The sequence below is a fragment of the Ctenopharyngodon idella genome, chromosome 7 (assembly GCF_019924925.1).
Source record: "Ctenopharyngodon idella isolate HZGC_01 chromosome 7, HZGC01, whole genome shotgun sequence".
Lineage (NCBI taxonomy): Eukaryota > Metazoa > Chordata > Actinopteri > Cypriniformes > Xenocyprididae > Ctenopharyngodon > Ctenopharyngodon idella.
In genome coordinates, this window is record NC_067226.1 from 49807749 (window position 1) to 49832451 (window position 24703).

Sequence of the window (24703 nt, forward strand, 5' to 3'; positions counted from 1 at the left end):
TTGAAGTTTCTGTTGCATGTTTCGTTATCAGAACTGATGTGATATGTTTTAAGATAAAAAATGTCAAGATGCTTGTAACTTGTCATGATTGTGGCTGATAAGGACAAAACATTACAGTGTTGTGAACAAACTAATCTAACATAGAGATGTGACACAATCAGAGTGTTAGTAAATATCAACATAAAATCGCTGATGTAGTAGTACTGCTCTTCTTCTACTTCACTTTCCTCACTTTTTAAGCTTCACTATTGCCATAAGGCACACAGAACTTATATAACTTACACTACCGGTCAAAAGTTTTTAATGTTTTTAAAAGAAGTCTCTTCTGCTCACCAAGGCCTCATTTATTTGATCTAAAATACAGTAAAAACAGTAATATTGTGAAATATTTTTACAGTTTAAAACAGCTGTTTTCTATGTGAATATATAGTAAAGTGTAATTTACTCCTGTGATCAAGGCTGAATTTTCAGCATCATTACTCCAGTCTTCAGTGTCACATGATCCTTCAGAAATCATTCTAATATGATGATTTGATGATCAAGAAACATTTATGATTATTATCAATGTTGAACACATTGCATACTGCAGCCTTTGCCCTCGCTCTTTTGATAATTTTTTCCCTCCAGTCGATCCAAGCGAAAAAAAATCCTTAGCCTATACACGTCAATGTCGGAGAGACGAGATCTGTGTGGATTTTCCATTATCCCATATTCAATCACCTCACGCGCCTCATAAAAACAGAAAACACATATGCATGTTCATTCATTATTATACAAAACACATCTATGAGAATTACAGAATATGAAGTGTTACTCATTATATGCTGACGTCTGTTATATTGAGGGATCACGTTGTGATATTCACAGATTCGAATTTCCCTAGTCAATAACTCCTGAGCTAAACGCTGTTACTACACAAATAACACCTCTTTTCTATCGTAGTAATGTAGAGGCAGCTACAACCCAAATTTCAAAAACAAAAACAGTCAATAACTTCACTGTAATACACTGTACTGTCACCAAATTCAGCTCACACATCACTGATGTTCTGATAGTTATACTACAACACTTATTTGGGGGAAATGTCTTTTTGTATAATTTTTATGATTTTTCATAATGAAAAAAAAAAAAAAAAATCAATAACTTGACCATTATGGAAATTAAATTCAATAACTTCACTGTAATACAGTGTACTGTCACCAAATTCAGCTCACACATCTCTGATGTTCTGATAGTTATTGTATCATTTTTAAGATTTTTTTTTTTCATATGAAAATAATTCCATAACTTGACTATTATGGAAATTATATTCAATAACTTCATTGTAATACAAAAAGACATTTCCCCCAAATAAGTGTTGTAGTATAACTATCAGAACATCAGTGATGTGTGAGCTGAATTTGGTGACAGTACAGTGTATTACAGTGAAGTTATTGACTGTTTTTGTAGTATTCGCTTTTCGGGTTTTGCACTTTGCAGACGGTCCCTTGGAATCTGTCTCTCAGTCGTCCGCACATAGAGACTTATGTATTTTGTCCACCGCGGAGGAAAGCTGATTTTGAGGAAATTTGGGTTGTAGCTGCCTCTCTACATTACTACGATAGAAAAGAGGTGTTATTTGTGTAGTAACAGCGTTTAGCTCAGGAGTTATTGACTAGGGAAATTCGAATCTGTGAATATGCGGCCAACTTAAGTGAAAAACAGGAGGAACGTCAGGTGCGCTTTTGAAAGATTCTGATTTTCATCTAGCCTGTTTTACGTTTATATTTGACTCTTTTATTGTGTTGAACGCGTCTATAAGCACATATTCATCTAAACAAACCAGATTACTGTGATTTAACAGACGAGTCTTTTGTCGGTGAGTTTGTTTCCTCATTGCATACGACAGTCTGATTTATTATATCGCTCGTGTGTTTCTGGAAATGAATCCTTCAGAGTTTGTTTTATTTGAGTCTCTCTGTATTTTCACAGGAATGTTGTCGATTTTTATAGCTTTACTTGTGAATCTCTTCATAGAGACTTCTGGTAAGAAAAAGTTTGGATTTCATTCAGTTTTATGGCATATATTCAAAACATTCATTCAGTCATTCATTCCTGATATATCAACAAATGTTCATATTTATGGAGTAGGCCTAATTCATATCCGTGAACACGTTCTATAGGATATCCTCCTGACTACCAGGAAAAAAGTTTTGTGTATTTAGTATTTTTTTTGTCATTACATTGTTTAGAGCCTAAGAAAAATAAAGGATAAAAATTTTGAAAAAAATGATAGTTTATTCATATGTTATGCTATGTCTTCTGTAGTGGACACCAGGATCGGTTTTTAAAAAATAAAATAAGACATGAATAGACATGAAAAGGCAAAAACAATGGGATTTTTTTTTTAATCACCAATCAATTTTTAGGTTTCAGGATTTTTTATACCAAACTTTGTATAAAGATGATTCTCAATATGTTATGAAAGATACAACAGAATGATTTGATAAACCAATTTGCTTTATGCAATGTGTGTAAAATGGCCATAAATGTTTTTTTTTTTTTTTTTTCCTTTCTCCATTATACGTATACAATGTATCTACATGCCGTATCTAATTTGCATATTAATGTGTTCTTGGAGCAACATGTAATGAAAAAAGAAGTGTAATAATATCTAATATTTCATAGGATTATCCCACTTGTGTCTCCCAAAATGCCTGATAAACATGATTTAAATCCTGTTGTCCTCTACAGCGGACATGCATAAAATCGATGTCCTGTTTTGTAACAGAAAGTCATATTTTGATTTGAAACCCCATGACATTTTCCTGAGATGTTGATTTTATGACAAACAATTTGAAAATTAGTCAGATGTAAATGATAATAACAAAATATTATCATATTAAGGGTGTTAAATTTGATCAGTAAATTAATGTCAGACATTTTTAAAGACCAAGGAGAGAGAGTGGTCATGGTGAAACCTCTGAACATTTGGTATCTCAAAAGCCCTGAATGTGTCTTTACAGGACATCCAGACTTAAAACTGTGACATGTAAGATCTCAGAGAAATTCGCTAAAATATAATGTCCTTTACAGAGGACAAAACTCCATAGCTTTTCTGTCAAAGATACTAGAAAAGGCAGTTTCATCACAGCTATGTTCCTTTTTAGAAAGAAATGGTATCTGTGAGGATTTCCAGTCAGGATTTAGACTGTACCATAGTACTGAGACTGCTCTCATTAGAGTTACTAATGATTTGCTCTTATCATCAGATCGTGGTTGTATCTCTCTATTAGTGTTACTGGATCTTAGTGCAGCATTTGACACTATTGACCACAATATTCTTTTAAATAGACTCGAAAATTATGTTGGCATTAGTGGAATTGCACTGTCATGGTTCAAAACATACTTATCTGACCGTTATCAGTTTGTAGTAGTAAACGAAGAGATGTCATATCGATCACAAGTTCAATATGGAGTACCACAAGGCTCAGTACTAGGACCGTTGCTGTTCACTCTGTACATGCTACCCTTGGGAGATATCATTAGGAAGCATGGCGTTAGTTTTCACTGTTACGCTGATGATACTCAGCTCTATATTTTTTCTCTGTATTAAACTTACCAATTCACAAAATTAATGGAATGCATAGCTGACATAAAAAATTGGATTAAGATAATATGTGGTGATTTCATGAATATTGTTTTGAAAATGTTTAATTCTAACACTTGCATAACCTTTACATAAATTTAAAAGAAAGGTAGGAACAATAACTATGGGACAGGCTACTAAACTTTCCCACGTTCCAAGGATGTTCTTTTAAAACAGCACACAAAACCTTATTCATTTGAAGTTAGTGGTCATTCTAAATGTTTAAAGGATGTTGTTTTAAGAACATTTTCTCCCAACATTATGAGGACATTTAAAAAATCTTCCACAAACAAAAATATGTATAAATAGCATTTAAATAACACAACATACAAGATATTTAATACACTGTAAAAGTTAGAATACCAGCTGTTAATTTGTATAATTTTATTTTACTGTCAATTTTAAGTAGGGATCAATGACCAGTTGTTCAGTAATATTTAAAGCCGATGTTAATGAATATTACCGTTGCTCTGAGAAATTTTGCAGTGAAATTTAGTCATTCCAACAGGAATCACACATCGGGAGTTTCACGTTAGGGCGAAAAAGTTCCGCAAGCAGATTTCACTCGTATTCAAGTGTTGCATTTGAATTCTCCACGATGACCAACAGAAAGCTGCTTGGTTTGAAAGTGACTTCTGTGTGAGCTGTGCTTCATACATCGCTATGGACTTTTTGCATGCAAAATTTCCCTGAAATATCGATTCGCTAATGTGACCGCAGCTTAAGTCTTATTTATTTTATTTTTTCAGGAAAAAACATATGCTACAGATTCACTGTGACGAGTAAATATAGCAAATAAATACAGTATATAATGCATATATTTAATTATGTGTGTCTTTCTGTGTCTCACAGTCTCGTTCAGTGTTGTGGTTCCTCGTGATCAGACAGTGGCTCATGTCGGGTCCACAGTCACTGTGCCCTGCTGGATCACTCCTCCTGAGAACGCTGAAGCTCTGGAGATCCGCTGGTACCGTCATGACCAGTTCAGCAACCCTGTTCTCTTCTATCAGCATGGGAAGATCCAGGACGTCCAGGAAGAATCGTACAGGAATCGAACCTCACTGACTCTGTGGTCCGATCAGTCTGGTGGACTGAAGGATGGAGACGTCTCTCTACGGCTGGAGAAACTCACAGTTCAGGATGAAGGTGTATTTCACTGTTATGTGAGTGGAGAAAGTACATATGGCAGTGAAGAGATAGTTCTCAAAGTGACTGGTGAGTCAAAAACTACAATTCATTATGTTTTTACGGATCTACACCTCAATAAAGGAATAGTTCACCTATTTTTTTTTCTTTTGCATGAGTAGGCTTTTCTCCAGATTTCTACTAATCTAACTCTGTAATAAATGGAATATCAAACCCATTTTTTGCAGCAGAATGCTGCCATAATTTTCCAAAGAAATGGTCAACTCAGCTAACAGGGAACATTCTCATAAGTTTGGCTAATGTTCTGGCAAGGTTCTCTCATGATGATGGCATGCTTCAGTCGTGAGCGAAAATGCAGTAATAAATAAGCCATAGACATTTATTGGATAGCATAGATCATGTTTGTAAGTTGGATTTCAGGCGATGATCTTTTAGCTGCTGGAGGTTGTTAGTATGGTCTTGAGACTTTCCTTTGTATAGATGGGTCCAGGAGTTGGTTGGTATGCTGAAATCTATCTGAAATCTTTTCATGTATCTTTATACCTCAGTTTAGACCTTCCAACAGTATGGGCCCCCTTCTTGAGCACACTGTGCAGAATTGTGTTAGGGAATGCTGAAGGGGGACATTCTGGTAACATGACCAGCCTATCTAAGACTAATGAATTTTAGGCAGGAGGAAAGTGGTTCAATTTTTGTCACTTTAAAAAGATCTTCATTTGACATTTTATCCCTCCAATTCTTACCAAGTATTAACCTGAGGCATCTAGTGTGAAAAGCACTTAGCTGACTCTCTTGATACCTGTTCCGCATTCAGGATGCTCAGAACACATGCTTCATACACTCTTACTTTGGTGCAGACAGATAGATGCTTATTCTGCTACACACAATTTGTCAAACGCCCAAAAGTAGAGGCTGCTTTCCCCAACCTGATTGAAATCTCATCGTCTAGGGTGGTATTACGGGTCACTATTGTCACAGACATGCCAGGCTCCAACACCCACCAATCACAACGCACTCCATCTCCGGAATACTGATCACACGCACCTGCACCTCATCAGCACACTCATCACCACCACTACTTAAGACGCTCACACACACTCAGTCACTGTCCGGTCTTCGTTCGCATCTAGACGTACCTACATGCTTACCTCAAGGACTCCCAGCGATCTACTTACCTGTCTCCAGCGTCTCCAAGTCTCTCCTCGTGTTCCCAGTCTGTGTGTGAGTGTCTCCAGTCATCTGCGTTGTTCATCTTCCATCGTCTTCCCTGGTCTCCATCTATTCAACACAAAGGACAGTATCACTCATCCTCATCTCACCATTCACCTGCCAAGTCACTTGATACTCACCTGCACATCTGTTTACTCTGCTGTTGTCTCAATAAACTACCATCTCTGCCATCTACAGTCTCTGTCCCTTCTGTACTGTAACAGAAGACCGGACCAAGACCGCGAGACAACAGCATGAGCCACCCGGATCCCTTTCAGGAGCTCGTTGACGCCCTGCGCCGAGCGCTCACTGTCAACCCTCCTTCACCTCCACCAGCGATCACGTCCGTCAACACAGCCACCACTCCTTCACCACCCATGCACGCCAGTCCCATGGCCAAACCAGCGCCCTACTCTGGATCGGCGGAGGATTGCAGCGGATTCCTCCTGCAATGCGCGCTGGTCCTGGAGATGCAACCGCACTATTACCCCACGGATACCTCCAAGGTAGCGTTCATAATTTCACAGTTACAAGGCAAAGCACTGCAATGGGCCGATTCCATTTGGTCCCAGAATAATCCTATCACTCGTTCTTACTCTGGTTTCGTCGCCCATTTCCGGGAAGTCTTCGGAAAGCCTGCCACTGACTCCTCTATTGGTGAGAAACTATATAATTTAAAACAAGGATCAATGTCTGTGAATGATTATGCTTTGCAATTCAGAACGCTAGCTGCTTCAAGCGGCTGGAACAAGCAGGCTCTGATAACCACCTACCGTCAAGGTCTGGACCCTCGAGTGCGGTTGCATCTTGCTGCATACGAGGATTCCATCGGGCCCGAACGGTTTATCCAACTCTCCATCCGCTTCGCCACTCGTATGCAGTCGTGTCTTGAAGAACACCAAGGCCAGTCGCTATTCCACATCGCTCACCCTTCCTCTCGTCCCAGCTGCCCTGGAACATCTCCGTGGTGCCACTGTCTTCACCAAGTTGGACCTCCGCAGCGCCTACAACCTCATCCGGACTATGAATACCTTGTTATGCTGTATGGCCTGGTCAACGCCCCATCCGTATTCCAGGACTTCATCCACGAGGTGCTCCGGGAGTTCCTCCACAAGTTCGTCTTGGTGTACATCGATGATATCCTCATCTACTCCCGGAGCTTGGCCGAACATCGCCACCACGTTGTGGAGGTCCTGAAACGCCTGAGGGAGTACCACCTCTTCCTTAAAGCTGAAAAGTGCTCCTTCCACCAGCCCTCAGTGCAGTTCCTTGGCTACAACATCGACAGCAGTGGCATCCGGATGGACGAGAGGAAGGTGGATGCCATCCAGAACTGACCAACTCCATCAACCATCAAAGAACTCCAACGATTCCTCGGCTTCGCCAATTTCTACCGCCATTTCATCAGGAATTACAGCTCCATCACCGGTCCACTCACCAACCTACTCCGTCACAAGCCCAAGTCTCTGTCCTGGACTCCAGCTGCCACCACCGCGTTCAACACCTTAAAAGAAGCCTTCACCACCGCTCCACTCCTCATGCACCCTGATCCCGACCTGCCTTTCATCGTGGAAGTGGACGCTTCCACCACCGGAGTTGGAGCGGTGCTATCTCAGCAGCAGGGGACACCAAGTAGACTCCATCCATGTGCCTTCTTCTCCCGCAAGCTCAACCCGGTGGAGATCAACTACGACATCGGCAACAGGGAGCTACTCGCCATCAAGCTGGCCCTCGAAGAGTGGAGGCATTGGTTGGAGGGAGCCAAACACCCCTTCCTCATACTTACCGACCATAAGAACCTTGAGTACCTCCGAGCTGCAAAGAGACTAAACCCCAGACAAGCACGCTGGGCGTTGTTCTTCACCCGCTTTGATTTCACCATCTCCTACTGTCCCGGTGCCAAGAACGTCAAGGCCGATGCCCTGTCACGCTTGCATGCTCCAGAGGAAAGACCCGAGGAACCAGAACCCATCCTTCCTGAAACCCTCATCGTCAGCCCTATCTCCTGGTCTGAGGAGACCTTGCCCTCCTCCAATGCCTCTGCCAACACTCCGTCGGGTTGTCCACCAGGCTTGCAATACACCACCAGAGCACAGCGCACTCCACTCATCCACACTGCCCACACGTCACTAGGCACTGGCCACCCGGGGGTCAATGAAACCCTCTCGTTGCTGAAGGAACGCTTCTGGTGGCCAAACATGGCATCTGACGTCAGAAGGTACGTGCAGGGATGTAAGGAATGCGCCATCCCGAAGAGCCCTCGTCACCTTCCGGCCAGCAAGCTTCTTCCTCTGCCCGTTCCAAACTGACCCTGGTCACACCTAGGAGTCGACTTTATCATGGATCTCCCAGCCTCCAACAACTATACCTGCATCCTCGTCATAGTGGACAGATTCTCCAAGTCCGTGCGTCTGATCCTCCTAACTGGACTACCCACTGCTATGCAAACCGCCGAACTCATGTTTAACCACATATTCAGATACTACGGTATCCCTGAAGACATCGTCTCGGATAGAGGACCTCAATTCGTTTCCCGTGTATGGAGAGCATTCTTCTCGCTCCTAGGTGTGACCGTCAGTCTGACATCCGGCTACCATCCCCAGTCGAACGGGCAGACGGAAAGGAAGATCTAGGAGATTGGTCGCTTCCTCCGTACCTTCTGTCACGGCCACCAGGACTCTTGGAACCAGTACCTGGGTTGGGCCGAGTACGCACAAAACTCCCTGCGCCAACCATCTACAGGACTCACCCCGTTCCAGTGCGTGCTCGGTTACCAACCCCCACTGTTCCCCTGGTCAGGGGAACCATCGGACGTTCCATCTGTCGACTACTGGTTCCGAGAGAGCGAGAGGGTCTGGGACTCGGCACATCATCAGCTTCAGCGGGCCCTGAGCAGACACAGGATGGCAGCCGACCTTCACCGCTCCAATGCCCCTGCCTACCAACCTGGACAGCAGGACTGACTGTCAACCAGGGACATCAGGCTGCGTCTGCCCTGCTGGAAGCTGAGTCCAAGGTTCATTGGCCCATTCACCATCACCAAGCAGGTCAACCCAGTCACGTACCAGCTCCAGCTTCCACCACAATATCGCATTCATCCCACTTTCCACGTGTCTCTACTTAAGCCTCACCACCCTTCTGTTCCTCTCTCCACAGAGCCTGGCGTAGCAGCAGCCGAACCCCCCCTTCCACTCATCCTGGACGACGGTGCAGCCTACGAGGTGCGTGAGATCTTGGACTCCCGGCGCCGTGGTGGTCAACTAGAATACTTGGTGGACTGGGAGGGCTACGGCCCAGAGGAGCGCTCTTGGGTCCCCAGAAACGACATACTCAATCCCAACCTGCTTCACACCTTCCACGCAGCACATCCCGACAGACCTGCCCCACGTCGGGGTCCTCGGCCCTCAGGAGCGGGCCATGGAGGGGGGGGTACTGTCACAGACAAGCCAGGCTCCAACACCCACTAATCACAACGCACTCCATCTCCGGAATACTGATCACATGCACCTGCACCTCATCAGCACACTCATCACCACCACTACTTAAGACGCTCACACACACTCAGTCACTGTCCGGTCTCGTTCGCATCTAGACGTACCTACATGCTTACCTCAAGGACTCCCAGCGATCTACTTACCTGTCTCCAGCGTCTCCAAGTCTCTCCTCGTGTTCCCAGTCTGTGTGTGAGTGTCTCCAGTCATCTGCGTTGTTCATCTTCCATCGTCTTCCCTGGTCTCCATCTATTCAACACAAAGGACAGTATCACTCATCCTCATCTCACCATTCACCTGCCAAGTCACATGATACTCACCTGCACGTCTGTTTACTCTGCTGTTGTCTCAATAAACTACCATCTCTGCCATCTACAGTCTCTGTCCCTTCTGTACTGTAACAACTATAGATCCAAGATAAGTGAACTTTTCCACATCATTTAGAACTAAATTTTTAACTTTTTCAAGCTGATTGTGAGCCCAAAAACATCACATGAGCATGAGAAACAGTCGAGCAGAGTCTGCAGCTCCTCTGGTGAAGTTCTCTGAAAACAAACTCTTGTGTTTTTGTTCTTGCTCTGAAACGTGATAGACTGAAGAAGTTTCCATCATCCCTAGTCAAAAGAGTAATTCCAGTGTAATTATCCAATTTCTCAAAGGCAGTCTTGAATACATACAAATAAATGCCGAAGAGGGCTGGAGCAAGGACACAGCATTGTTTCACACCTCAATTTATAGGAAATTCACAGCCTTCCATTCCATTATGAAAGGATTTAAGTGATAAAGGGGTGGGTGGGCAGCCAGCCTTTTGCAGGACTATATAAAAAGAGCTTGATTTTGAGCCGATTGTGTCAAAAGCTTCAGTCAGATCAACAAAAGCAAGGTAGAGTGGATGATTCTGTTCTCTTGATTTTCCTTGTAACTGTCCCACAGCTAAAATCATGTCTGTTGTAGAGTGGTTGGGTCAGAAGCCACACTGAGACTCAGGATATATTAACTCAATTAACTGATGAAGGCGAGTCAATATGACGCTGGTCAGGACTTTCCCTGTAACACACAGCTGTGATATTCCTCAGTAATCATCACAGTCTCCATGATCCCATTTGTTATAGAGGGTAGTGATCTTTGGATCTTTGAAAACTTGGGGAACATGTTTAGAGTGCCAGCACTTCAGAATGAGTTGATGGAGATGGCAGGATAGGGGTTCTATTCCAGCTTGGAGAAGCTCATCTGATATTTCATCAGTCCCAGCGGCTTTCCTTCTGCCTAGCCCTGGTTATTACCTCGTCTAGCTCTAGTTCTGCATCTAAGAAATTTTGAAGTGGATAGTCTTGTAGGTTAGTTTAAAGTTTCATATCAGATGGTGCTGTTTGAACTGTGTAACTCACTAAAGTGCTCTATCCACGGCACAAGCTTTCCTGATTTGTCTTCAGACAGTGGGTTTACACACTGAGATGTGAGTGTAAGACACCAGGTCTGAGGTCACAGGCTGGTGTAGCACCGGAAGCCATAAGAGGCAGACGGTGTGATGGATACTCTACTCCAATAATGCGTTGGAAAGACACTGGAAGCCAACAAAGCAGAACGTGTGGGGATACTCCACTCCATGAAGGGGTAGGAAAGACACTACTAAGCCTGGTTACACAAAATGAAGCTCTCTGACTCTTATATTCAGACAGGGGTGCCCTGAACTTAGTAAGAGATAGAGATTGATTCAGACAGCCTTTAGTTAAATATGATTGTTATTTTCATATCCTATGCATGATATTTATATTTCTTATGTATATGTTGCAATTATTTTATGATTATCTTAACTCCTTTTCTATGAAAGCACTCTGAATTACCAATGTGTATGAAAAGTGCTATATAAATAAACTTGCCTTGCCTTGACTTCAAATGAAACATTCAATAAAAAAAATCTTAATTCTCAATAAGAATTTCTGTAGACGTGTGACAGAAATACAGTCAACCTTTAATCCATTAATTATCTAGTTAACGTCAGTTGCTTCAGTGTTACTTTAACAAAGTAGATTGGACCCATATAGACATTAAGTAGTGTTCATTTAACACTGAGGATTTTGCTGTGAAGAATGTTGAGTTGTTAATAAAAATTAAGTTGAAAGAATGTTTCAGGAACATCAAACTAACCTTTAAATGATGTTCTGTTAACATTAAGGAAACTGGACATTTTAAGGTTTCCTTAACCAAAACAGAATGTTTGGAAAACGTTCTTAGAATAAAAATATGTTAGCCGGGAAGCAGCCTCCATTGGAGCACTAGAGATGCATTTATCTAAATAAATTAAAAATATACTTGCACAGTGTTGGGAAAACATCTGAACATCTTTCTCTCCTCTTCCAGCTGTAGGATCTGCTCCTGTCCTGTTTCCACAGCCTCTGGATGATGGACGTGTGAACTTCAGCTGTAGGTCCAGCGGCTGGTATCCAGAGCCGAACATCATGTGGATGTCAGATGAGAGAACGGTTCTCCGTCCTGGAGGAGCATCTCGCAGTCGTGGAGCAGATGAGATGTTCTCAGTCCACAGCTGGACGGTCGTCTCTCACTCGGACGCTCAACTGGTCTCATGTTCAGTGTCTCTCAAGACTGGAGAGTTAAAAGAAGGAAGATTGAACATACAAGCCATCATCTCTTCAGGTCAGAAAACATCTTAGAACAAAGTTGTTTGTAGATATTCAAACAAAGGCTATGATCACACTCTCAGTTTTTAGGATTTGGGATTTACTTAAACGTGTGAGTCTCGAAATGTCCTGTTAACACAGCGACTTGCAGTAACATCTCAAGTACTGTCTGTATGAACATGCAACAGGAGTCAAGCCCGTATTCTCTAACCAGTAACCATAGTGACAGTGACCAAAGTAATATCCAAGATGGCGGTGTCCATAAAACTGAAAATCTTATCCCTTTTTCATATGACAAGAGTCCGATCGAGTTCATCCAGCAAATCTTCATTAACAAACAGCAGCAGAACCGTAACTGGATCTAAAACCTTTAGACGACACATAGCTCATGTCTGCGTCACTGCAAGTTACTGAAAGAGAAACCACACATGAAAACCTGCGTTTGTGCAGTGCAGAGCATCTCTCTCGCTCTGTATGAGTGACAGACAACTAGCTGTCCAGTCCGTTTCCGTTCACACAGCACAGGTTTTCCGAGAATGTGGTTGTGAGTCCTGAAAATTTATGGGTGTGAGTTCGGTTATAGAATGTGGTTGTTGGTCTTTCTTTGATGTCATCAATCCTTCTAATCCAATTAAAGAAAAAAAAATCTAATCCCATCACATTTTGTATTCAACCCTGTTTCAGAAAAATGGATTGTAAATGAAATTTTTTATGATTACAAAGTTTAAAAAAAAAAAAAGATTGTTCTGCTTTACTGTAATTGATTTATATATTTTGAAGGTGTTTAGACTGATCTGGTTTCTCTTTCTCAGATTCATCAGATCCATCAGATCCATGGAAGGCTCTTTTCTTCACCCTTCTCATTTGTGCTCTTCTGGGTTTGGTTGGGCTGATCCTGTACAAAAACAGACACAAACTAACAGGTACAGTCTGGTTAAAAGATTTAAATGACTTTATCTTCAAAAGGTTTTTATGAAGGTATTTTGTCTGTATGTGTTGATATGTTTTTTCTTTCAGGGAAGAAAACATTTAATAAAAGTAAATCACTGTAATATCAGCAATTTTCATTCATTCTTTATTTAATCAAGTTTAAAAAAAAAACTCATTGAGATTAAAATCTCTTTTACAAGAGTGACCTGGCCAAGAAAGCAACAACAATAACAAACATACAAATACGCATCAAGACAGAAAAATACAATCAAGGATCACAACAGCAATTTACCAAAGGATAAAACACATAATCTGTTGAAAGTAACTTAAACTCATTTAGTGATGGAAGCATAGTCAGCTTTAAGATGTTTTGTAAGGTATTTCCAGCAGTAGAAGCATTGTATTTAAAGCCTTTTTTCCCTAGCTCTGTTCGAACTCGAGGAACTTTAAGATATAACAGATTGTTTGAATGAAGATTATAGCAGACATTTGCATTTGAAAAACTAAGAGCAATAATATCTGAATCCACTAAACATCATATAAATGCTCATGTTCATGTTGTAGCAGAAATCTTGTACCAGAACATAATGTGAATACAATCCAAAGTATAACTTTAATCTGGGAAACTGCCAGTGTAGAATTATAGCAGAATCATTTGCCTTGACACTCCCACCATCACATTAAATAATGTTTGTTAAAACACATTTCCAGCAAATGAATATATTACTGAATATATTACCACAATTACAGCTGTAGTTTTCTTTCTCTAAAACCTTAAATTATTTGTTCTTCAATTAAGCAGCGAGACACACAAATACAGAAGAACTGAAGAAAGATACAGGTAGGTTATGACATATATGCATTTATATGCATACACACCTTCATGAACACTTGATAATCACAGACGGTGTGACACACACACACACACACACACACACTAAAAATAACCTGGCATTGTTGTCTTGTGCATTTCTTATACCAAATTGTCAGCCGTCTTGTAAAAATTACACAGCAAAAACAATATATAGTCAGGTATTTCTGTACCAGATTAATTCACACAGTGACATCCAGAAGTCTGAGAGCACCAGTGAAACTGCTTTAATATTGTATTTTTATAATTTCATAACATCTTTCATAAATTATTTTATCAGCATGAAGAGCATCTTGTGCTTCACTGGAAAAAGATCTTACCTTCTTCATAAAGATTATTTATGTCATAGTCTTTAAAAAAAATTAAGATTTTAAAATCCTAATTGTTGTATCCAGATTGTCAGTGTCTCAGACTTTTGGACTCCACTGTATATTTTACAAAGTGTTGCAGACACAATACATGTGATTTCTTTTAAGAGTGTACCAGAACATAGTGTGAACATAACAATATATACAGCTTCATTCAAATTAACAGTGAATAAAAGTTGATAAAACTAATCATTCCTGTTATATATTGATCATAACTCTAGATGTTCCCAATTACAGTCTAGATTTCTTTCTCTAAAGTCTCAAATTATTTTTCATTTCAGTTGTGGGAGACGTAAATATAGAAGAACTGAGGAAACATGCAGGTATGACATCATTATGTATCCATGTATTTCATAATCTCAGTTATATATGCATTTCATCATATTTAGTCATATATGCACATATTTGTAAATTTGATCTCACACACAAGTTGAAGTGTATTAATAATTGTTGCATTATTTTCTTCACAGATCAGATCTCTATTGACCGTGAGCATTTACATCCAGATCTGACGGTTTCTAAGGACTGTAAAACAGTGAGAGATGGTCCAGATTATAATCACACTGGAGAGGGATTTCCGTATGAATTATGTGCATTTGGAGCTCAAAGATTTACATCTGGACGTCACTATTGGGAGGTTTCATTGGCTCAAGAAAATACAGCTCCTAAAAACTACTGGTTAATTGGTGTGGTGAAACATGGAAGTTTTCGTTCAAAAGACAAATCTGCTTTAACTCCATCAAACGGTATCTGGTTTCTGTGTTCAGACGGTCCTAATGGCTTTTACACAAACTCTGATCCACCAGTTAAACTCCCGCTGACACCGAGACCTGAACAACTGGGAGTTCTGTTAGATTATGATGACGGTCAGCTGTCATTTTACAATGTCAAAGAGAGGAAACATCTCCTGACCATGAGCACCAGATTCACTGGATCAGTCGTTCCTCTGTTTAATCCAGGTGTAGGTGAAGAGACTCCGCTTAAAATTCTAGATTGTCCAAAACCTGTAGAATCACCTGTAGAGTCCAGTCAACCTTTACTGGATAACAGCTCAGACGCCTGACTGACCAATCCAGTGTGTTCAAACAGAATGAAGCATGTGATATTTACACTGATGTCTTTCCCTCTTATTCCAGATGTAAGTCTGATTGCAAACTCTTCTTTCCCACATTCATCTAGTGTCTGAGAACAGAGATGAAGAAGTGTTTTTACAGTCCTCACATATTGAAGAGTTCTTCATCCTCACTGTTACTAACACACAACCAGAAACAAAGGAACAATACTATAACTATACTTTTTTACTTTCATGCATTTAATTTCTACCCTAATCTGTGTCCTAATCTGTGGTCCTACTTTAGACTTGGAATTGTGTATCATGAATATTGTTGGATCTTGTGACAAACTACTTGTGATGTTCCTCATTTGTAAGTCACTTTGATAAAAGCCTCTGCTAATGAATAAATGTAAATGCAAATCTTCAGCATTACATGAGATACAAAAGCCTTAATTCCCTTTAAGATAAAAGGTCCCAAAATGTGAAGCTCAGAAAATATTTGTACTTTTTTTTTTTTTTTTTAACTGTATATTGATCAAGAAACATGATGTGTAAAATGTTTGATAAAAAATTTCTAAGTGTGCCTTGACCAAATACTTCTGATATTTAACAGATCATTGTAGTAATTTGGTTTCTTACTTTTCTTTTATAAAACACTGTAACTGATCATTGAATTTCATGTTGATTGATGTTCGTGTTCATTTAATAAAAACACAATGATCTGAAATGTAACGTCTGATAGAGATGAGGGTGATTCCACACAACAAGATTCTCAAAGTAATCAAAAACAAAAGACACATGGAGGAAACTGTTTTAGCAGCACATCTATAGAAAAAAAATAATTTCCTGTAGGTGTAAATGTTCTCAGAATCAAAACATAACAGAGATGAATGTTCCCTTACCTGTCTCTAGACGGCGCTCTCTGCTTTCTGTGCCATTCTGTAGCTGTAAATAAGAGACACAATCAGATTGATTTAATATCAACATAAATGACATACTATGACACTCATAACAGCATAAAATCAAGTGTGGTTTACTGAAGTATTTTCATTCATATGTCAGTCCCACCAGGGTTTTGATTTTTTTGTTTTTTTTTGCTATCAAAATGACTGATTTTGTGGTGTCACTTTACAGAAATTTGTGTTGCTTTATTTAGGACCAGATGCACGATAGTCATACATGTATGGAGCCCCTAAACAGATCTGGTGGTGGAAAAAAATTGGGATGGGAGGAATTTTTTTTTTCAAATCTTTTGCGTTCCCTCACAAAGATATTATAATTCATAATTCCCTTGCTGTGAGCTCGGCAGGGCCACATTAATACTATAAGAGGCCCCTGGGCTTTACCTCTTGAGGGGGCCCTTCATCCTCCAGAACTATAACCTACATTCACTCAATCTTCTTAATCACAAAGCGCAAGCTATCAGCCTTTTATTTTGCATGAATAAATGCCATTACCAAAACATCCAAACCTATATGTCTGTTATAAAATATAAATATCACTGCATGAATATTGGCACATAGCCTGAACTATTTGTACAGGCTACTTACAGTACTTGGAACTACTGCTTATATCAACTCCATCTTCCTATCAAATCAGCCTTTTGTTTTGCAGAAATAAATGCAATAAAGCTCTCATATACAACATTTCACTCGGTTTTATAATTTCATACGAAAATATACAAAAATGTTCCTTTCTGAACGCTTTTTTATCATGCTGAAAATGCAATCAGATCATGGGGGCTAACTTACAAAGGTTTGCTTAAGCTTTTTCAGGACACAAAATCCCTTATGATGTAGGAAAAGTTCTACTCCCTCACTACGACACTTTCGATTGACATTGCGTGTCAGAATAAGTCTTTCTTCTGTCATTGCTGTTTTGATGTTGTTGTTGTTGTTGTTTTACTATGACTATGATAGCTGCCTGAATCATAATGAAGCACTGTTCGCTGTTGGCCAGAGGAGAACTGGCCCCCCTGAGCCTGGTTTCTCCCAAGGTTTTTTTCTCCATTTTAACACCTGCTTGCCACCTGATGTCACCTGTTGGAGTTTGGGTTCCTTGCCGCTGTCGCCTCTGGCTTGCTTAGTTGGGGACACTTGACATTTGATATTCAACAGTGTTTTGATCTGCCTGCACTGACACCATTGTATGCAAACTGAACTGAGCTGGATGATGACATCACTGTTTACTCAGTGCTGATATAGATAAATTAACTAAATTAATAACTATTGAGTCTTACAACTGAATGAATCAATACTGAATTTACTTAAGATAATGACACCATTTTCTCTAAGAGCTGCTGTGCAGCCAAAATTATATACCAGTTGTCACTGTAAAGCTGCTTTGACATAATCTGCATTGTAAAAAGCGCTATATAAATAAAGGTGACTTGACTTGACAGCTTTGAAAAAGGACATTCTACATGTGTATTTGTGACTGGTAAAGTTTAAAAAGCTCATATATGTCATATTCTCGAGATGTTATTATGACATCAACTCGTCTATTATTAGGAATTCAACGCGAGTAGCTATGTCAGGTGAGTTCAACAGGCCAATCATTAGGGTGGGTGGTAGGCACATTGGGATGCAGGGTCAGTCTCTCTAAACCCCTCCTTTCTGAGAGTCTCTTCTGCTCTGATTGATCAGATGTCTGTTGTGACTGGTCCACCTCTTACAGCGCATGTCGGAAACCAAACAAATGACCATATCTGAATTTCCAGAGGCTTCCTTCACTTGATACATGATAGTGATTCGAAGAGTAATAATGGCGTCAGTTTTACTGTATCAATTCCAGCGCAAGTCCTCGTCTTTTGGAAGTGCATGCAAAGTGGATTTGCTTTCACACCGTAAAGATGTCATGTCAACATGTCAACAACACAAACCAAACTCTTCCAGTCTCGGCTACAACAGTGTTTGAAGGCGGGTCAAAATAGATGTTGTTCATGTTCCGGCTACATTTTTATGTAGGTTACACTGAAGACGAAGCGTTATTCATCCAGTGACGTCTGTTTTATTGGGGTCAGCTATTTTTAGAAAGTGAAAGTAAGGAACAGGAAGTGAAGATAAGCCAGGAGCACATTCGATAGATTCGGATTTATATTTGACTCTATTATTGTGTTGAACTCGTGTATCAGCTCATATTCATCTAAACCAGCCAGATTACTGTGATTTAACGGACGAGTCTTTGCCTCCGGTGAGTCTCATTGAATACGACAGTCTGGTCAATTATTTATCTCGTATCATTCGTGTGAGGGAAAAATCCCTCAGAGTTTGTTTTATTTGAGTCTGTCTGTATTTTCACAGGAATGTTGTCGATTATTATCGCTGTATTGGTGAATTTCCTCATAGAGACGTCTGGTAAGAACATGTAGTGATGCATTTCATTCAGATCACATTTCACACAGGCCTGCTATTGTTAAGGTGTGTGTTCTGTTCTAGTTTCGATTTCATTCACTCTTGTTCCCGTTTTCTTAGTTCCCTAGTTAGTCTCATTAGCTGTTAATTAGTTCTATCTATCCTGTTCTGTTGCACGCTAATTACATCCATTTAATCCCTGAATTTTCCTTAGTTCTTGCTCCATTATCGTCTATGTAGTTATTTAGGGTAATGTAACACTAAACTCTACTAAACCTGAATGCTTCAACTCAACAAGGTCATAACAAAATTTGCTTATTTGATACATATAAATACAAGTATATACATACATTAAACACTAATGCATAGTAAATTTGCACTAATGCATAATATGTGCATTATTGACTAAGGCATTTTGTGTCTCTCAGTCTCGTTCACGGTTGTGGTTCCTCGTGATCAGATAGCAGCTCATGTCGGGTCCACAGTCACTCTGCCCTGCTGGATCACTCCTCCTGAGAACGCTGAAGCTCTGGAGATCCGCTGGTACCGTCATGACCAGTTCAGCAACCCTGTTCTCTTCTATCAGCATGGGAAGATCCAGGATGAGCAGAATGAATCGTACAGGAACCGAAGCGAACTGACTCTGCGCTCAGATCTGTCTGGTGGACTGAAGGATGGAGACGTCTCTCTACGGCTGGAGAAACTCACAGTTCAGGATGAAGATTCATTTCACTGTTATGTGAGTGGAGAAAAGGCATATGGCAGCGGAGAGATAGTTCTCAAAGTGACTGGTGAGTCAAAAACTACCATTCATCATTTTTAAGGGTTCCACAACCTTTTAAAGAATAGTTTGCCTATTTTGTTGCACAAGTAGGCTTTTCTCCAGATTTCTACTACTCTAACTCTGTAAGCAACAGAATATCAAACCCAGTATTTTGCAGCAAAATGCTACCATAATTTTCCAAAGAATTGGTCAATCAACCTCCATTGGAGCACTAGAGATGCATTTACCCAAAGATATTAAAAATATACTTTCACAGTGTTGGGAAAACATCTGAACAACTGTCTCTCCTCTTCCAGCTGTAGGATCTGCTCCTGTCCTGTTTCCACAGCCTCTGGATGATGAACGTGTGAACATCAGCTGTAGGTCCAGCGGCTGGTATCCAGAGCCGAACGTCACATGGATGTCAGATGAGAGAACGGTTCTCCGTCCTGGAGGAGGGTCTCGCAGACGTGGAGCAGATGAGATGTTCTCAGTCCACAGCTGGACGGTCGTCTCTCGCTCGGACGCTCAACTGGTCTCATGTTCAGTGTCTCTCAAGACTGGAGAGTTAAAAGAAGGAAGATTGAATATACAAGCCATCATCTCTTCAGGTCAGAAAACATTTCACTCATTCTCATACATGTTTAAGTTGCAGAAAATGGAAGGATATTTGTGGATACATAAAGTGATCAAGTTTGCTTGAACTTCAGCCCTGTGATCATTTCCAACACCTTGAATGTTTTCCTCTGACTTTAACTTGAGGTTAATAATTTCACTTTTAATTTACATTTTGTGCAAATATTATTAGCTATAAAAATAATTTATAATAAATCTGTATATTTGGATTATAAACATCCAATCCAATAAAAAAAATCAAATCACATCCATTACTCTCTCATGGATTATCCTGTTTCAAATGCAAAACTGGTTGCAAATGGCATTTTTATGTTGACTTAAATAAAAAAATAAATAAAAAAAGATAGTTCTGCTTTACTGTAATTGATTTATATATTTTGAAGGTGTTTAGACTGATCTGGTTTCTCTTTCTCAGATTCATCAGATCCATCAGATCCATGGAAGGCTCTTTTCATCACCCTTCTCAGTTTTGGACTTCTGGGTTTGGTTGGGCTGATCCTGTACAAAAACAGACACAAACTAACAGGTACAGATTTCAAAAGAGTTAATGTTCAGTGTTTATGTATCCAGTGTCATCTCATGATATTATTGATCTGTTTTGCAGGAAAGAAACCAGCAGATGAAAGTAAGTATCATGAACTCACATCATTAACATCTAAACAGTCATGAATCATTTTATCATTTCAGTCACAAACCAGTTACTGGGACAAAACTCTTTTCTCATCTTTTATTTTGCTTTAGAGTTTAAAATCAATCAATCAGTCAATGTTTATTTATAGAGCACATTTAAACACAACCAAGGTTGACCAAAGCGCTTTATAAAGAATTAAAAAAAAAAAGAAAAAACACACACACAATGAATAAAAAGATGAAGTAAAAAACAAAATAATCAAATAAGCAATCAACAGTATGCAAAGGAAACCCAGGATAACATACTAAGAAGTGTTAAAGGAACACTCCACTTTTTTTGAAAATAGGCTCATTTTCCAACTCCCCTAGAGTTAAACAGTTGAGTTTTACCGTTTTCGAATCCATTCAGCCGATCTCCGGGTCTGGCGGTACCACTTTTAGCATAGCTTAGCATAGTTCATTGAATCTGATTAGACCGTTAGCATCTCGTTAAAAAATGACCAAAGAGTTTCAATATTTTTCCTATTTAAAACTTGACTCTTCTGTAGTTACATCGTGTACTAAGACAGAAGGAAAATTAAAAGTTGCGATTTTCTAGGCCGATATGACTAGGAACTATACTGTCATTCCGGCGTAATAATCAAGGAACTTTGCTGCTGTACCATGGGTGTAGCAGGCGCAATGATATTACGCAGCGTCTCTCACAAATGTCTCCATGGTTGCAAGGCCTGTGCAAGCAGGGGGTCACAGGCGCTGCGTAATATCATTGCGCCTGCTGCAGCTGTGGTACGACAGCAAATTTCCTTGATTATTACGCCGGAATGACAGTATAGTTCCTAGCCATATCGGCCTAGAAAATCGCAACTTTTAATTTTCCTTCGGTCTTAGTACATGATGTCACTACTGAAGAGTCTAGTTTTAAATAGGAAACTTCCTATATATCTCTCACTCTATGTTAAAGCAGTTTAGAGTGAAAGAATTTAAGACAAAATTGCTGCTAATCTTTTGCTGCCAATTATTCATTATATTTATATTATGTGAATTATAATTATGTATAGCCTAATTCATATACAAACCCGATTCCAAAAAAGTTGGGACAATGTACAAATTGTGAATAAAAAAGGAATGCAATAATTTACAAATCTCATAAACTTATATTTTATTCACAATAGAATATAGATAACATATCAAATGTTGAAAGTGAGACATTTTGAAATGTCATGCCAAATATTGGCTCATTTTGGATTTCATGAGAGCTACACATTCCAAAAAAGTTGGGACAGGTAGCAATGAGAGGCCGGAAAAGTTAAATGTACATATAAGGAACAGCTGGAGGACCAATTTGCAACTTATTAGGTCAATTGGCAACATGATTGGGTATAAAAAGAGCCTCTCAGAGTGGCAGTGTCTCTCAGAAGTCAAGATGGGCAGAGGATCACCAATTCCCCCAATGCTGCGGCGAAAAATAGTGGAGCAATATCAGAAAGGAGTTTCTCAGAGAAAAATTGCAAAGAGTTTGAAGTTCTCATCATCTACAGTGCATAATATCATCCAAAGATTCAGAGAATCTGGAACAATCTCTGTGCGTAAGGGTCAAGGCCGGAAAACCTTACAGGATGCCCGTGATCTTCGGGCCCTTAGACGCACTGCATCACATACAGGAATGCTACTGTAATGGAAATCACAACATGGGCTCAGGAATACTTCCAGAAAACATTGTCGGTGAACACAATCCACCGTGCCATTCGCCGTTGCCGGCTAAAACTCTATAGGTCAAAAAAGAAGCCATATCTAAACATGATCCAGAAGCGCAGGCATTTTCTCTGGGCCAAGGCTCATTTAAAATGGACTGTGGCAAAGTGGAAAACTGTTCTGTGGTCAGACGAATCAAAATTTGAAGTTCTTTTTGGAAAACTGGGACGCCATGTCATCCGGACTAAAGAGGACAAGGACAACCCAAGTTGTTATCAGCGCTCAGTTCAGAAGCCTGCATCTCTGATGGTATGGGGTTGCATGAGTGCGTGTGGCATGGGCAGCTTACACATCTGGAAAGGCACCATCAATGCTGAAAGGTATATCCAAGTTCTAGAACAACATATGCTCCCATCCAGACGTCGTCTCTTTCAGGGAAGACCTTGCATTTTCCAACATGACAATGCCACATACTGCATCAATTACATCATGGCTGCGTAGAAGAAGGATCCGGGTACTGAAATGGCCAGCCTGCAGTCCAGATCTTTCACCCATAGAAAACATTTGGTGCATCATAAAGAGGAAGATGCGACAAAGAAGACCTAAGACAGTTGAGCAACTAGAAGCCTGTATTAGACAAGAATGGGACAACATTCCTATTCCTAAACTTGAGCAACTTGTCTCCTCAGTCCCCAGATGTTTGCAGACTGTTATAAAAAGAAGAGGGGATGCCACACAGTGGTAAACATGGCCTTGTCCCAACTTTTTTTGAGATGTGTTGACGCCATGAAATTTAAAATCAACTTATTTTTTCCCTAAAATGATACATTTTCTCAGTTTAAACATTTGATATGTCATCTATGTTGTATTCTGAATAAAATATTGAAATTTGAAACTTCCACATCATTGCATTCCTTCTTTATTCACAATTTGTACAGTGTCCCAACTTTTTTGGAATCGGGTTTGTAGTATATTCATGTAATTATTATATTAATTGACAATTAATATTAAACTTTGCTTTTAAATGAATAGTAATATAACATATGCATTAACACAAAGCTTTTTAACAGATTAAGCTTACGTGAATTCATTTGAGGTGATTTATAATTATAAGGCCTATTTGTTTGATTCACTTACTTTGATATAGTCAGATATTTTCTTTCAGCTGCCTTCTCAAATCCTCTCTACAGCAGCAGTGTTTATTCCTGCTTTGTAAATGCGTTTAATTTCATGATATTTTTCATAATGATCTCTTAATCTTCACAAGAGAAGTGAATTGTGCGGCTCTTTTCGCGAGAAGTGAATAACACAGATGCTCTCCATATTCTGTGTGATTGGCTGTTCGCTGCACGTGTCACACTCTTGAGGTGCACGCGCTTCAGAGTTAATAACAAACTCTGGATCAAACCTGAGATGACAGAAAACATTTATACTAAGCGTAGTGAACTTGTTGAACCTGATCTAAACCAGGATGGATTTGTATGTACAAATCCCATTTCCAGAAGAGTTGGGACATATTGTAAAATGCAATAAAATCAAGAATCTGTGATTTGTTAATTCTCTCGAACCGCTATTTAACTGACAAAGGTACAAAGAAAAGATTTACAATGTATTCACTGAACAACTTTATTGTATTTTGTAAGTATAAATAAATTTTGATAGCAGGAACACAATCCAAAAAAGTTGTGACAGAGCCGTGTTTACCACTTTGTCACATCACCTTTCTTTTTAATTACAATATTTAATCATTTGGGAATTGAGGATACTAATTGTTGCAGTTTTGCAAGGGGAATTTTTACCCAATCTCACCTGATACAAGACATCTGCTCAACAGTCTGTGGTCATCGTTGTCTGTCCTTTTCATGATGGACCACACATTTTCAGTAAGAGTCAGATCTGGACTGTAGGCAGTCAGACACATCCACTGTATGGTGCAGACTGTCTAGGATCCACTCTGATGTATCACGTGCAGAAAGAGGCCTGACATTGTCTTGCTACCCAGGAAAGATGTCATCTTGATGGCAGTTTATATCTCTGAACAATCCCAATATATGCCTCCATGTCAATGGTATCTTCACACAAATGCGAGTCACCCATGCCGTTTTCACTGATGCACCTCCATACCATGACAGATGTTTTCTTTTGCACCTGTCGCTGATGAAAGTCTGGATGGTCCCTTTTGTCTTTGGGACTGAGAACTCGATATCCATTTTTTCCAAAAACAAGCTGAAACATGGAGTTATCTGACCACAGCACACATTTCCACTGTCTTTTAGACCATCTGAGATGAGCT

At 39.9% G+C, this 24703-nt stretch overlaps 1 protein-coding gene and 1 long non-coding RNA gene across 13 annotated transcripts in view; one reads left to right on the forward strand and one right to left on the reverse strand.

Annotated features, from left to right (window-relative positions):
- LOC127515920 (uncharacterized) overlaps positions 1 to 15433 on the reverse strand; it is a 29302-nt gene extending 13869 nt beyond the window's left edge. The window contains exon 1 of the long non-coding RNA XR_007930884.1: positions 15287 to 15433. This is a non-coding gene — a long non-coding RNA (uncharacterized LOC127515920). The remainder of the gene's footprint in view (positions 1 to 15286) is intronic.
- LOC127515913 (butyrophilin subfamily 1 member A1-like) overlaps positions 1511 to 24703 on the forward strand; it is a 29870-nt gene continuing 6677 nt past the window's right edge. For 2 of the 12 annotated variants that reach the window (XM_051900073.1, XM_051900075.1), the window contains exons 1-6: positions 1511 to 1858; positions 1972 to 2025; positions 4481 to 4843; positions 11836 to 12129; positions 12926 to 13036; positions 20693 to 20713. In XM_051900073.1, the coding sequence (XP_051756033.1) occupies positions 1974 to 2025; positions 4481 to 4843; positions 11836 to 12129; positions 12926 to 13036; positions 20693 to 20713 (841 nt within the window). In that variant the 5' untranslated portion in view covers positions 1511 to 1858; positions 1972 to 1973. Of the gene's footprint in view, positions 1859 to 1971; positions 2026 to 4480; positions 4844 to 9139; positions 11089 to 11835; positions 12130 to 12925; positions 13037 to 13842; positions 13885 to 14563; positions 14606 to 14752; positions 16064 to 17989; positions 18529 to 18638; positions 18693 to 19117; positions 19481 to 19769; positions 20064 to 20503; positions 20615 to 20692; positions 20714 to 24703 lie in introns of those variants that run through there. The other 10 variants (XM_051900069.1, XM_051900074.1, XM_051900077.1 and 7 more) reach the window with 9 other exon arrangements.